Genomic DNA, 14,542 nt, shown 5'->3' with positions numbered 1-14,542 from the left:
AAAACTTATCGAAACATCAAAAGCCACATCATGTATGTTAGATCCAATACCAACTAAGCTCTTAAAAGAGGTATTCCCTGTCAACTCAGAACCTCTTCTTAATATTATTAACTTCTCGCTACCCTTAGGACATGTCTGAAGATAAATGGCAGTTATCAAACTGCTTATTAAGAAGCCACAGCTTGATCCTAGAGAATTGGCTAATTATAGACCGATTTCAAATCTCCTGTTTATGTTAGAAATACTAGAAAAGGTAGTATCCTCCCAACTATGTTCATTTCTACAGAGAAATAGTATAAATGAACAATTTCAGCCAGGATTTGGGCCCCATCACAGTACAGAGACTGCACTTATCATTTACATTTATACATTTGGCAGATGCTTTTATCCAAAGCGACTTACAGTGCACTTATTACAGGGATAATCCCCCTGGAGCAACCTGGAGTTAAGTGCCTTGCTTAAGGACACAATGGTGATGGCTGTGGGAATTGAACCAGCAACCTTCTGATTACCAGTTATGTGCTTTAGCCCACTACACCCCCCCCCCACATTTATCAGAGTTACAGACGATCACGGCTGCATTTCTGTTTTAATGCTTTTAGATCTTAGTGTTGCCTCCACACCATAGATCACGACATTCTCTTGAATAAGCTTGAGAATTATGTTGGCATTTGTGGACTTGCATTAGCATGGTTTAGGTCCTATTTAGCAGACCGCTACCACTTTGTCTGTGTAAACGAGGAATTGTCAAATCAAACAAAAGTTAAGGATGGAGTGTCACAGGGATCAGTTTTAGGGCCTCTGCTTTTCTCCTTATATATGCTTGCCCTGGGAGATATTATCTGGAATCGTGGAAGTTTCTACTGTTATGCTGACAATACCCAACTTTATATTTCTTCGAAACCTGACCAAATTTCACAATTCTCCAAATCCGAAATCAAAGATTGGATGGCCGGAAATTTCCTTCTACTCAATTCTGACAAAACAGAGGTATTAATTATTAGACGAAAAACCTTTAAAAATAAGCCTCTAAAATATAATTTGACTCTCGATGGATATACTGTTACATCGTCTTCTACAGCGAAGAACTTTGTTATATTTGATACCAATCTGTCCTTTGAAAATCAAATTTCCAATGTTTGTAAAACAGCATTCTTTCACCACAGAAATATTGCTAAGTTACGACACATGCTATCTGTTGCCGATGCCGAAAAACTAATTAATGCGTTCATGACCTCAAGACTAGATTATTGTAATGCATTACTGGGAGGATGTCCTGCAAGGTCAATAAATAAACTTCAATTGGTTCAAAATGCAGAAGCCAGAATGCTAACTAGAACCAAGCAATATTATCATATAAGCCCCGTTTTATCGTCATTACATTGGCTACCTGTTAAATTTCATATTAATTTTAAAATTTTGTTAACTACTTACAAAGCTTTGAATGGTCTAGCTCCGCAGTACTTAAGTGACCTTCTACCACACTATATTCCATCATGTTCATTACGATCGCAAAATTCTGACCTGTAAATAGTTCCTAGAATATCAGAATCCACGAAAGGAAGTAGATCTTTTTCCTATTTGGCTCCTAAACGAAGGAATAGTCTCCCTAACACTGTTTGGGATGCAGACACACTCTCTCAGTTTAAGTCAAGACCAACGACTCATCTGTTTAGCCAGGCATACACCTAATTTATCCATCAACTCATAATTAGGCTGCTTTAATTAGGTATGCTGGAACCAGAAACATTTATCATGATCTATAATTCCGCAAAAAAATTTAATGTGATCTATGCTAATATTATTCTATTTGTTTCATATCCCGAGGTTACCAGAGCCAGATCCATCTCCGTACCTGCTTGGTGTCGGTCTCCAGTGCTACGTGTCTCTGAGTGATGACAACTAAATGCAGCCGGTGCCAGCCAGACATCACTTCATTTTATTACGATGGACTTCAGAGGATGAACTGATGCCAACTCCAACCATAAGACATGGGATACTTCATATGCCACTGCCTGAACCTTGGACTTAGGATAGACCTCATGAAATGACCTGCCGGTTGAACTGCAATGCACATCACTGATCTCTGCCTGTATCACATTGGCCTAATGATGGACTGCACTCTTCAAATTGAATACATGACTATCAATTAATTGCCAACAGATGCCTTCATCAGCCAACCAACAAAGGACAATGCATCTATGCGAACTTCTGCAGTTAATCCAGGATGAACTTCAAAGTCATTAGACATTAATCTTACAGTTCATAAAAACATATTTGTGTAAACAATGGCCATTAAAATGTACTTAGTTTACTAATTTTAAACCATGACTTGCACTGCACATAAATAACTAATATTGACATTATATTCATGATGTTAGCCAGAGGGGAACTGGCCCCCACAGTGAGCCTGGTTTCTCTCAAGGTTATTTTTCTCCATTACCCAACATCTTATGGAGTTTTGTGTTCCTTGCCACAGTCGCCCTCAGCTTGCTCACTGGTGTTCTAAATAAATGTTTTATTTAATTATTTATTTTTATACACAGTTTATCATATTTAATCAAACTACACAATGATGACTCTAAGACTTTATCGATATTACAGTTTCATTTTCTGTTAATGCATGATTTTCTGTAAAGTTGCTTTGAAACGATGAAAAAAGGATATACAAATAAAATGACTTGACTTGACTTACTCAGTTACCACTCTGTTTCTGGACACTTTAACTCATAGATTACATAAATCATGGCTGACTGTGAATAGTGAATTTCTACAATGGCATTGGTAACTGAAAACTATTGTTTTTGATTAATGCTGCATCCAGGCCACCAGGTGTCAGTGTAAGTCCAAGACGACATTGAAAATATTACTGAGTGCACCTTTAAAATTATTTATGGGGTGGGGAAATGGCATACTACCATTTTACTCCTACAATTTCTGCCCTAGACAAACATGGCAGAAGTAATATGGGTAGTATGCCATTTCAAACTCAACACAACACTTCTTCAGAATCATCCTTGGGGAAGAAAAGTTCCCCTAGTTGAAGAATCACAGTATACTGAGGCAAATATAGTATATTATGTTATTTAGATGTGTTGCCAGTAGGTGTCATGCCTTTTTTCTTCTTTTTTTAAGTTTCTCAAACTTCCAAAATCAGTCCTGCTCTCAGAATTACTGCCAGAGATCTTCTATTATGAGATAACAACATCCGCGTTTTTAACATTGGAGAGAGCGTAACGGTCAACTAGCGGTGTTACGACAGTAAGTCACCGTTTGCAAATACCATACAAACGAATGGGAAGAGCCGTAAACTGACACCTGCTTGTCGCAAAATTGTCCGCGTCTTCTCTTATAAAACAGCAATTGTATCATAGTAAACTCCACACATAGTTCATTCCAAAAGGATTGTCTAGTGTAAAACATGTTGAAGATTAGTGGGAAAGCGGTCAATTCATTAAATTATGTGCTGTTTCCTCACAAAAGCAGTTTATTCAGCGTAATGAAGCGTCTCCTCCATAGACATCCATTAAAAAACGGCCTCTTGTCTTCTCGCCAGTATACCGCCCCGCAGAATGTCTATGGGACCGCCGCGTTATGCTATTTTATGCTAATCTTTGTAGGCTCACCTATGTAGAGGAGTTCTGTTACTACTCCTACTATGGCTAAAAGTTTAGCTCATTAAAATTAATCAGGACATGCTGACGTTGCCTGGTAACCTTCCTGGAGCGTCCTGTTACGTGACTTAATTACCACCCCAAAGACTAGCTTGCAGCAAATCCTGTATGCCTACTGGGTGAGCGCTTTATTGCGTAATTAATATTCATGAGCATTCACCTTCACTGCCGTAGGATTCGTAAATTCGCTTCCCTCCCTTGGGAAGAGGGATTCATCCTACGTTATGAGGAGCTGCAGTTTCTCGCTCACTTTTCTATTGGAGATTTTTTGGGACGCTTTAGGAGTAGCGGCGTCGACAAGCACCTATCGATTGAGCGGGATGAAACGCGTTATTATTTTGCAAATGAGCCATCAAAAACAGACGTTTCATTCACTGCACACTTGAGACTTTCGAGAAAAAAAAAAAAACGTAAAAAAAAAAAAAAAACGTGTATACTTCGCACGCACAGACTCTGTTATCACTTGTGGAGCGGTTTGGAAGTTTGGAAGTTGTAACACCCTGACTCCAGTATCAGCTGTACGAGAGGAATGTTCACTGTGAGGATGTATCTAGTAAGGATTACAACTAATGCATTGGTGCATTTCACTAAAAGTCGTTTGTTAATGATGTCCTTCTTCCTCGCGACCTTTACATATACAGGTAAAGAGTTTCGTATTTTTTCATTTACTTTCTTCACTATCATAGCTTTTCCTTAAACGTGTAACTGTGTGTGGTTTCTATTTTTTATAGTCGGAAATTACATTTCATTGCAAGCAATCATTGCTGCTCGCTGGTGCATTTAATACAACAACTTGTTAAATTGGGTTTGATGCATATAAATAATGGGAGAAAAGTAGGAAGTGTTGAAGCTATTTTCTGTTCCATGTGGTTCGTGCAAACATTCAGTTTCTTCAAACGGGATTTTCTTTCTTTCTTTCTTTCTTACTTATTTGCACATGTATATTTTGAATTGAACTTTGCATTCTCAGAGGTATAGGAATCGAATAGGTTCCTAGTAGGTAAACTTACATGTTTACTGTGTTTCAGTTTAAATATCCTTATTGACTTTAAATGAATGCTAGTTTTAATATTAGCAACCCTGCTGACATCCTTGAGGACTTTTAGGTTCACATTGTTACTTGATTATTGAATACACTGTAACAGATGCAGATCCAGTGCATTTCATTTAGATCTTGGCAGCATCTTTGATTCACCTTACTTTGCTGTGGAAATGGTTCCTGTTGCGAGTATACTCTTAATACATTTCCCTGCACAACTGATCAAGTCAAACCAAAGCCATCAGCGTTGTTTGTTGAAATTGGCTGGGTCTGTTAATCAGATGCATATTTGAGAGTGATTTCTTGTTAACTCATTTTCTTCCCTGCTGGGGATGGGAGGGAGGGGTTGTTGACAGATGTTGAAATTTCCTGTTTTGAATTTGCGCTCTTTTGGCCATTTGGCGTGAGGTCTAAAGGGGGATGGGACCTGCGTGGTGTCTTCTACTTCTAACTTCATCACCCTGGCCAGTACTGAAGCTTTTGTTGGCCTGTTGCTGTGGAAGAGTTTACATCATTGATTAGGTGTCCATGCATGAACAGCACAATCTTGTTAAATCGCCAAGCTACTACTGCCAAAAAAACAAAAAAAAAAAAAACAAAAAAAAACCATTATTTTGGGACATATTGCAAGTGTTTGAGATACCTTTCTTCAAGTAAAAAAAAAACAAAAAAAAACAAACAAATTTGTGCTTGCCATGTAGATAGCTTCAAATATTATAATGGGTACCTACTACGCTTTATTCCTTAGACCTCCATCTTTAATTTTTGTGACAACGAGGTGCGGTGGTTTAAAGTGTTTTTGGATCGTTTTGCTGATGAAATGTTGAAAACATATCTTCCAAGAAGTTTTAGTAGACAACAAGAGTTGTGGAAAATTAGATGTGATCTAGGGGCTTTTTGATATCTTTATACAATGCATGTCACTGAAGAGACTGTAGGTATCCCTCACAGCCTCGTTTTCATTCACGTCAAAACTCAAAGATGGCGGCACTGTGAATAATGGTGCGTTCACGTCATGTTGGAATTACGATAATTATGAGATTCTTGTAAAAATCTTTCACGTCTTCGTAGAGCTCGTAATTACAAGTTGTAAACTCGGAATTCTATTAAAGCTTCGACTTGACAGTCGTGACGTCATGTAAAAAGAACTAATATGGCAGCGGCCTCAACAACGGTATATTTGCGGCCATAAAACAACGGTTTGATATGCCATTTCATTTTGCCATCGTTACCTGGATCGTTTCCTTTGTTCTTACACATTTTGTAACGACATATAGAGGTGAATTAATGTAGTGATAAATATTTTGCTGTTATCAACAACAAAGCCATTTTGGCCTTATGAGTGTTGTCATAAAAACAGATAACTTCCAAGTTCCCAGGATGTGAAGGGCTCCAAACCTCCGAAGTTGTAATTACAGTAATTCCGATACGACATGAACGCAGAATAAGGTCAATTGTTGGTCAGTGTACACGTGTTCGACGGATGTCTGGCTGTTGCATCCTAGTTTTTTCAGCGCTTAGCGTCATGATTATCACATCCAATGATGATATGCCTCCAATGATACTACTCTATCATTCACACAGAACGAGTTCTAGCATCCATCTGCACCGTGTTTAAATTGTTGTCCATATAAACAGATGCTTGATGGACATCTTTGACCATTTCAGCACGGCTCACTGTTTTTGTGTCCACATCTCATGCAACGACTGCCATGTCTTTGAGACCCTGTGTCAAGTTAAATACGCTTAAACTTTAAATACACATCTCGAGACATCTACTTTCTGTTTCTGGATGCAATGATGTGTGAATGGCTCCTTACGTAGTTTATTATGGGTTCAAGTTTGTCACAACACTAGCGGTGTAGATGTGTTTGTGGCTGACAGCAGGAGGCTCCCCTCTTTTGCTTCACACTGTCAACCATCAAAAAGGAGTTGGAGATGTTCAACAACACCATTGACATGCTAATTTATTCACTTGCTAATAACAGTCTCTGAAGCCAAAGACAATTGAATCAGCTTCAAACAGTGGAGAACATTGACTGAAAAGTGGCCTTGTGTTTTTCAATGGTGAAGTCTTTATTTTCAGCACCTTCACCATAAGGCCTCCCAGTGTTTGAAATGAGCTCTGGGTCGGTTGTTTCGAACCCCCAATGAGGCCAAAAAAATTGGACTTGGCGGGGGGGTGATGGGGGTGGCCTGGTGTTTCATCAAAACTGTGGTGGCTCAGCGGTTAAGGCTCTGGGTTACTGAACAGAAGGTCAGAGGTTCAAGCCCCAGCACCACCAAGATGCCACTGTCGGGCCCTTGACCCTATCTGCTCCAGGGGTGCCGTATCATGGCTGACCCTGCACTCTGACCCCAGCCTAGCTGGGGTATGTGAAAACAAATAAATTTCACTGTATATATGCAAAAATGTATGTATAATGTTTGACCAAAATAAAGGCTTCTAGTCTTCTATAATGATACAGAAACAGAAAACTAGAATTATTTTCATACTATTGTGGTGACAACGCACAACATCCATTATCTGTCCCAATTTTCATAAATAATTGAAATAATATTTCTTCTGTCGGAAAATTCTTAACAAGCCTAAGTGTGCCTTACGCTGTTTTCTGAAGGAATTTGCAGATAGTGACTGAGTGACACCGTAAGAGTGGATCCTCATTTAATAGTAAGATTGAGGGCTGTCAAATAAAAATTCAAAATTTGAATATTCATCGAATTTAAGAAGAAAATGCACATTCGAATATTAAAACTGCATTGGAATTTTGGATGTGTGCCAAGAACTAATGAAAACTTCAGATCGATCGCATTCTTGCACTAAAAAAGGCTAGACACAGCGCAACAAATACAGTTTAACAGAAAGCAGGTGTTTCAAGATGCTTTTTAAAGTTCTTTTTAATTAGACAGCATCTAAAAACAGCACTCCTGCACGAGAACACTGAATAAACAAAAACAACGGGAAACAAAGACGTTCGTCTAGTGCACGTTTACATAGAAAAACAAATGGATGGTTGCAAAAGCGTTTGGTGTGAACAGCCCCTTACAGTTGGTGGAGGTCTTTGGCTGTTGCGTATTGCTCTCTTATAAGCGTTTCTCAAATTAAGCAATGAGTTTTTTTTAAACGCTTTGTCAGGAAAGGAGTTCAACTTGGAAATGTCTGTCTCGAGATTCTCGCGTTCGGTTCCATTCTGTTGTGTTCCATCTGTTTGAACAGCCCCTGGCCTGGGCTCATAGTCAGAGTCGCTTCACCACCAAGTTCAGCCAAATAACTGGTATCTGGAAATATTGCTACCCTACATACAAGTATAATGAATAAAAAACAATGTGCTATTTCACTGTTATTATAGCTTGAGTCTGGGGTAGTATACTGTTGCATCAGTGCAAGTGTAACACCATGTGGACTGCCTATTGAAGCACCCCTCCCCCCCCCCCCAAATTTACTTTTGACTTAACATTTGTAAATATGGACCGACTGAAACGTTTTATATATTTTATGCACAATAGTTGAAAATGAAATGCTCTTTTTTTTTTTTTTTACAGCCAGGAATGTTCTTTGTAATAATATAGTGGTGCTATATGGTTTATGTATTTATTGTGCCCTCTTGTGGACTAAGGAAACAATGTCAATTTAAAAATCAGCTGACTTTAAAATTCAAATATTATTCAAATTTTGAAAACATATAAGGTAAAAATTCAAATTTAGATTCTCTGCTCAATTAACAGCCTTAGTAAGATATAATTCTTCTTTGATTTATGATTGTTAGTTGTACACCTAAATTACTGGCATTAAGTAATGGTTTATCTTAGAACTGAACCATCGCTTGAAGTTAATTAAAATGCACAGTTGCACATTGTTTTGCCGGTATTTATCTAACACTACATGTCAGCTCACCCCATCATGAATGCTATGTGGAGAAATATCTTTGTCTATCTATTTCTGCTCCTGTGATGAGTGGCCCCTCCCTCAATATCTTTTAATACGCAAGTCATTCTGATAAACAATAGCGACAGCAGATAAAACAACGTATTGGAACACATACCTTCGCATAGCAAAATTTCGTGGGCAAAATGCAGTCATCTCGATGGGAATCAGCACGATCGTGAATTTCACACGATGGATTTCTGGTGGCGAAGAATTTCCCCTTGCGGATTTCACGTGGAGTTCAAGTTTGGTGAAATTTGACAGGCAAATTCGCCACATTGAATAATAGGAAGTTGCTTGGTTTGGCAGTGACCTCTTTGTGGGTGGTGCTTTGTACACAGCTAGACTGAATATTTACTATGGACAAGAAAATAATTTTAGCGGTGAGTTTCTTTTTAAATTCAATCTCCCAGAGTATAAATGCAGCATTAAAATGAGGCTGCTGGGTTATTAGTTTAATTTTTGTGCTGGTTTCACACGCGCTCAACATCCGCTCTCGCCTTTTTCGTCAGCGGAATTTCGCCATACAAATGTAAATGTGACCGTGCCTTTAGATTTGTTGACTGATGATGCAGTGATGCATTCAGAGACTTAGCCTAGATATTTAATTAATGTAGTACGGAGCAAAGAGAACATATCGAGAGTTAAGGCCGATTTATACTTCTGCGTTGAACCTACACCGAAGGCTAAACATTGAACATAGGCCGTAGCATGACGTGCAACTTTTCAAAATTTTAGCTACGCATTGTCGACGCAGACCGCAACAGCTGTGATTGGTCCGCTTTGTAACCAGAGTCCGTCCCCCAGGATGACAAAAAAATATATATCGGTTTAAATCTATGCATCATATCACATTGTATTTTGAAAAGGGACTTTGATTTGGACTCAGGAACTTTTTTTAAACTGGGCCATCTGCTGTTCTTTTTATGCTTCATGAAGTTTCAAGTGAAAATGAGACAAAAAGACACATCGGTTTACATGTTCATCATAGAAGTGGTGTATTTAAGTAACTGTTTTGAGTGAATTGCATTTTTAATGTATATTTTTTAAATAGTTTAATAGATACACTACACTTGGGTAAATGTCTATAGCGGTGAATGGGAGACCACATCAAATATTATTTTTGCGTTCTCATTTGCTACAACAGCAAAAGAAAAAATCCACTAATATGTTTCCTCGACTTTCGAGGATTGTGTTGTCATGAAAGTAATGTTACAATGCAAAAATCTTAATGGTCCTAAAAATACGCTTCATTTTCTTTAAGGCAAATCTTTTTTGCTTTTGTTTTTGTGGAACATTAAAGCAAGCAGGTCGACCAACAAAAGATAGCCAGTTTGCCTTTTAATTTAAAGCAATTATGTTATGATGAAACAGAGAAAAAGGGCTGACTTCCACAGTCAGCACTGCTATTGAGCTGTGAAATGAGGTGGATAGAGAGGAACTGGACGTAGTTTTGGAGTTACTCAGAGTTCAGTCTGTTAATCCAGCGTTGACCAGGGCAAGAGGAAAATCTTCAAAGCGCCCATCGCCCGACGCTATACGTCACTGTAAAAAAAAAAAAAACCCTCAAAGGCAGTTGATCCTTTAATACTTTTGAAAATGGCAATTTGGCCATGGGAATGGCCTTGTCAATTAGTATGTGAAAAACTGCCCATGTGGGATATTGTGGTTATGCGGTACTTTTCGAACTCTGTAACTTTGAACAAACATTTTTATACGCATATTTTATTTTTTAGCAACATATTTTTTTCATATGTGCCAGAAGAACAATATTAAATGAAAAGGTTTATCATAAATTGTAAAACAAAAAAAGTATTCTGGTAATAAATATGCCTTTGTTCTCCATTTTATGGCAATTGCAAATTGGTGACAAACATGGACAAATGAAATTGGTGAGTTTATTGTACTTAAAGAACTAGTTCACGCAAAAATGAAAAATGTCATTACTCATTTATTCACCCTCACTTTATGTGTGGCACACAAAATTAGGCATTTTTGAAGAATCTTTACACAGCTCTTTTCCATACAATATTTTATAGTAATTTTTGTACTCTTTAAAGAACAAAAAAACTATAAAAGCACCAAAAAAGTGGTCAATGCAACTTAAGGCAGATTCCTGTCCAAATAGGGCTGGTCCAAATTTTTTTGCTTTTGCTTAAAAATTTTTATTCATTTATTGAAACACAAAAAAATAAAAGATATTTCTAAATTAAAATTTCACTTTTTTTTTTCTTTTTTTTTCCTCCCCTTTTTCTCCCCAATATGCTCTTAAGTCCTCGCGGTGGCGTAGTGACTCGCCTCAATCTGGGTGGTGGAGGACGAATCTCAGATGCCACGCGTCTGAGACCGTCAATCTGTGCATTTTATCACGTGGTTTGTTGAGCGCGGTACCGAGGAAATGTAGCGTGTGTGGAGGCTTCACGCTATTCTCCACGACATCCATGCACAACTCACCACGCACCCCACCGTGAGCAAACCACATTATAGCAACCACGAGGAGGTTACCCCATGTGACTCTACCCTCCCTAGCAACCGGACAAATTTGGTTGCTTAGGAGACCTGGCTGGAGTCACTCAGCACGTCCTGGATTCGAACACGCGACTCCAGGGGTGGTAGTCAGCATCTTTACTCTCTCAGCTACCCAGGCCCCACAAAATTACACATTAAACTAAATGAAAAAAGCAGTAAAATAATGAAGTGATCAAAAAAGCTTATTTAACAACCTCCAGAAATCCAAACATTTACCATCTCCAATGCTCCATTTGCCATCACGCAAGCATCCGTCAATGACAACAGGTGGAAAATTACTAATAGTCTACAGATTAAGAACTAAAGACAATTATAAATGTAAAGACAATAATAACCATAATAAGTAAGCCTTATAAATTCCCTTGTGTTCCCAAAATAATGTTATTTTAAAATAAAATAATATATATTACTGAACCTGCAGAGTTGTGTTCACAGTGCATGCTAACCACGTGGAAATAAAGCAAACTAAACTCACAGCACCTCCTGAGATGATCTGAGGTCATTTGCAGCATTCTCATAGATGACATTATTCTTGCAAACAGTTTTCAGATGAATGAAACGGAGAAAAAAAGATGGAAAACTCTTTACATGCGCTTGTTCCACATGACAGACTCACGCTGCACACCTCAGAACAAACAGCGAATCAGACACGGGCATTGACGGCTTTTCTTATGTCTGTTCTTAAAAATATAATAAAGTGTGTCTCTTCAAGCGTGTTTTTGTGACTAACAGCATTTCTTGTCATGTGTCACTCCGAGACGTCGCCCGCCTGTTGTGGGAAGATGAGCAAAATTACCCGCACATGAAATACATTTGGACGAGGAGTTTGCGAACTGGATTCAGCCTCGTCGCATTTGGCGGGTGGTAGTTTCACACCCTGGCCACTGTTTAATATATTTGGTGACTTCCTAGATTCATGGTTTTGCCATTTCATGATATTGTCGATCATCGTCTGTCAATTGAGCGTAGCAATTGGCATCGGGATCTTTGTAAGACATCGTCGATATCCGATAACGATTGTCCTATCGCCCAGCCCTAGTTCCAACCAGATCTCATGAGAAGTCCTAATAATAGTGTGGGATTGAGAAATTGTACGAGTTGGCTCATACGACTTTTACTCCCATAGAGAAAAACAAACAAACAATGTTATTATGATTTTTCCTAAATGTAACCCCTAACCCAATCCTAAACCTAACCATGATTTTAATAGGAAATAACTTTTGTGTACCACAGTAGAAAGAAAACATTGGGGTTTGGAACGAGACGAGGGAAGCTTGACATCCTGAACTGTCATTGTATGGAAAACAGCTGTGCAATGATTCTTTTGTGTGCCACAGGAAAAAAATAGTGTGCAAATAATGACAGACTTTTGGTGAACTATTCCTTAAAACATTGGTCTTCACTTGATGAAAAGGGTCAACAATAGAAAGCAAAAGCAAATGATTCCGTGGTGTTTCTTCAGTGTTGCATCAGCACAAGCAGTCCTGCTTCCCTACTGTCCATGGAAAGAGATGTGAGAAAGACAAATATGTCACTAATTGCCAAGCCATAGACTTGACAGCAGTAAGAGAGCTGCGGTTGGTGGTTCTGTGTGTGGAATGGAAATACGTTATTGTAACATTATTAAGCACTTGCATCATTAATCCAACGAATCGCAACAAAACAAAGCAATTAAGTTTGGCACCGGTGGGCCGCATTGTCCTTAACAAACAATGATAAATATTTAGATGAAGCTGGTGAAAGAAAACAGTGCTGTCAGAGATCTGAAGTCTGTGTTGCAAATAAAATCTCAGCAGTGCGTCATAAGGTAACATGACCCTTGCAGATTGCCGAAAAACACTTAAGTATGGAATGCCACAGGGAATAGAGCAGTGATGACTGCGGACGTGACAGCGAGTGAAGGCTGTTAATGTTGTTTTAGTAAAGGAGCTAGTGGCTTGTTAAACATGGTTGGTTTCATTAGTTTGAATGAAATTACAAAAAGCATTATGGCCACGCTTAAAGGAAAGGTTCACCCAAAATGAAATTTGTCATTATTTACTCACCGTAAAGTTGCTCCAAACCTGTATGACTTTCATCCCATATGAACACAAATGGAGAATCAAATATGGCGGCTATGTCGATAACATTAATCCTTGTTGGTTGCGTAACAAAACTAAGAGTAAAAGGTAATAACTATGGCTGACAATCGATTAAAGTTGTTTTCTAAAATTAACTGCATCATATGCAGATTATTTATCACAATTAATTGCATATATATATATATAAATATTTGCTGAGAAGAGCCCCCAAATAAAAATAATTCAATATACACTATGGTCTTAATAAAGTGCCCGACGTGGTCTTCTGCCTCTGTAGCCCATCCGCCTCTATGTTCAACGTGTTGTGCATTCTGAGATGCTATTAAGCTCACTACGATTATACAGAGTGGTTATCTGAGTTACCATAGCCTTTCTGTCAGCTCGAACCAGTCTGGCCATTGTCCATTGACCTCTCTCATCAATAAGGCATTTCCGTCTGCAGAACTGTCGCTCACTGGATGTTATTTTGTTTTTGGCACCATTCTGAGTAAACTCAAGAGCAGTGGTTCCCAACCCTGTTCCTGGAGGCCCCCAACACTGCACATTTTGTATATCTCTCTTATCTGACACACCAAGTTCAGGTCGTGGAGTCTCTACTAATGAGCTAATGAGTTGAATCAGGTGTGTTTGATTAGGGAGATATCCAAAATGTGTAGTGCTGGGGGGCCTCCAGGAACAGGGTTGGGAACCACTGCTCCAGAGACTGTTGTACGAGAAAATCACAGGAGATCAGCAGTTACAAAAATACTGAAACCAGCCTGTCTGGCACCAACAATCATGCCATGGTCGAAATCATTAATGCTTGTCTGCTTGTCCGGGACAAGTGGGTTTTTGAAGGGGCAAGCGAAAGAGAATTTTACTTGCCCGGCCAGACAAGCAGACTGATTAAAATGTCAATAACAAAAACAAAATAACCAGCTATATTTGTGATAGCCTAGGCCTGTGCCACTTATTAGAAAGTTCATATTCTTATTCTGCTGTTGAAAATAATCCAGAGTGCATAATTGTATAATTCACTTGTGATCTAGTAACAGCTGTGCCCTTTTTGATTGACAGGCGGCATATGTGTGTGTGCTGAACATGCGTGTATGTTCCGAAAATGCTCACGCTAATGTGCGCCTGAACGGTCAAATACATTTCAAAATTGCGCCAAAATGCCCGTCTTGTTTAGGTATTCATGTTTAGGGTGATGTCTAAAGTGAATGTAAACAGAGGAGAAAAAAGTGGATTTGTATTCAAATGTCGGACTTGTAAGTATAAATGTAAGCTAATAGACCGGCTGCCGTCTAGTGTG

At 38.7% G+C, this 14,542-nt stretch overlaps 1 protein-coding gene across 2 annotated transcripts in view; it reads left to right on the top strand.

Annotated features, from left to right (window-relative positions):
• LOC127433274 (tyrosine-protein kinase transmembrane receptor ROR2-like) overlaps positions 1 to 14,542 on the top strand; it is a 216,153-nt gene that overhangs the window by 69,718 nt on the left and 131,893 nt on the right. Inside the window, exon 1 of one of the 2 annotated variants that reach the window (XM_051685007.1) lies at positions 3,884 to 4,315. The exons of the other annotated variant lie outside the window; for it this stretch is intronic. Within the exon in view, the coding sequence (XP_051540967.1) occupies positions 4,204 to 4,315 (112 nt within the window). The 5' untranslated portion in view covers positions 3,884 to 4,203. Of the gene's footprint in view, positions 1 to 3,883; positions 4,316 to 14,542 lie in introns of those variants that run through there. 2 annotated transcript variants of the gene reach the window in all.

This window comes from Myxocyprinus asiaticus, chromosome 43 (assembly GCF_019703515.2).
Source record: "Myxocyprinus asiaticus isolate MX2 ecotype Aquarium Trade chromosome 43, UBuf_Myxa_2, whole genome shotgun sequence".
Taxonomy (NCBI): domain Eukaryota; kingdom Metazoa; phylum Chordata; class Actinopteri; order Cypriniformes; family Catostomidae; genus Myxocyprinus; species Myxocyprinus asiaticus.
Note: the sequence above shows the minus strand (reverse complement) of the source record. Positions and strands in the feature narration are given on the sequence as shown.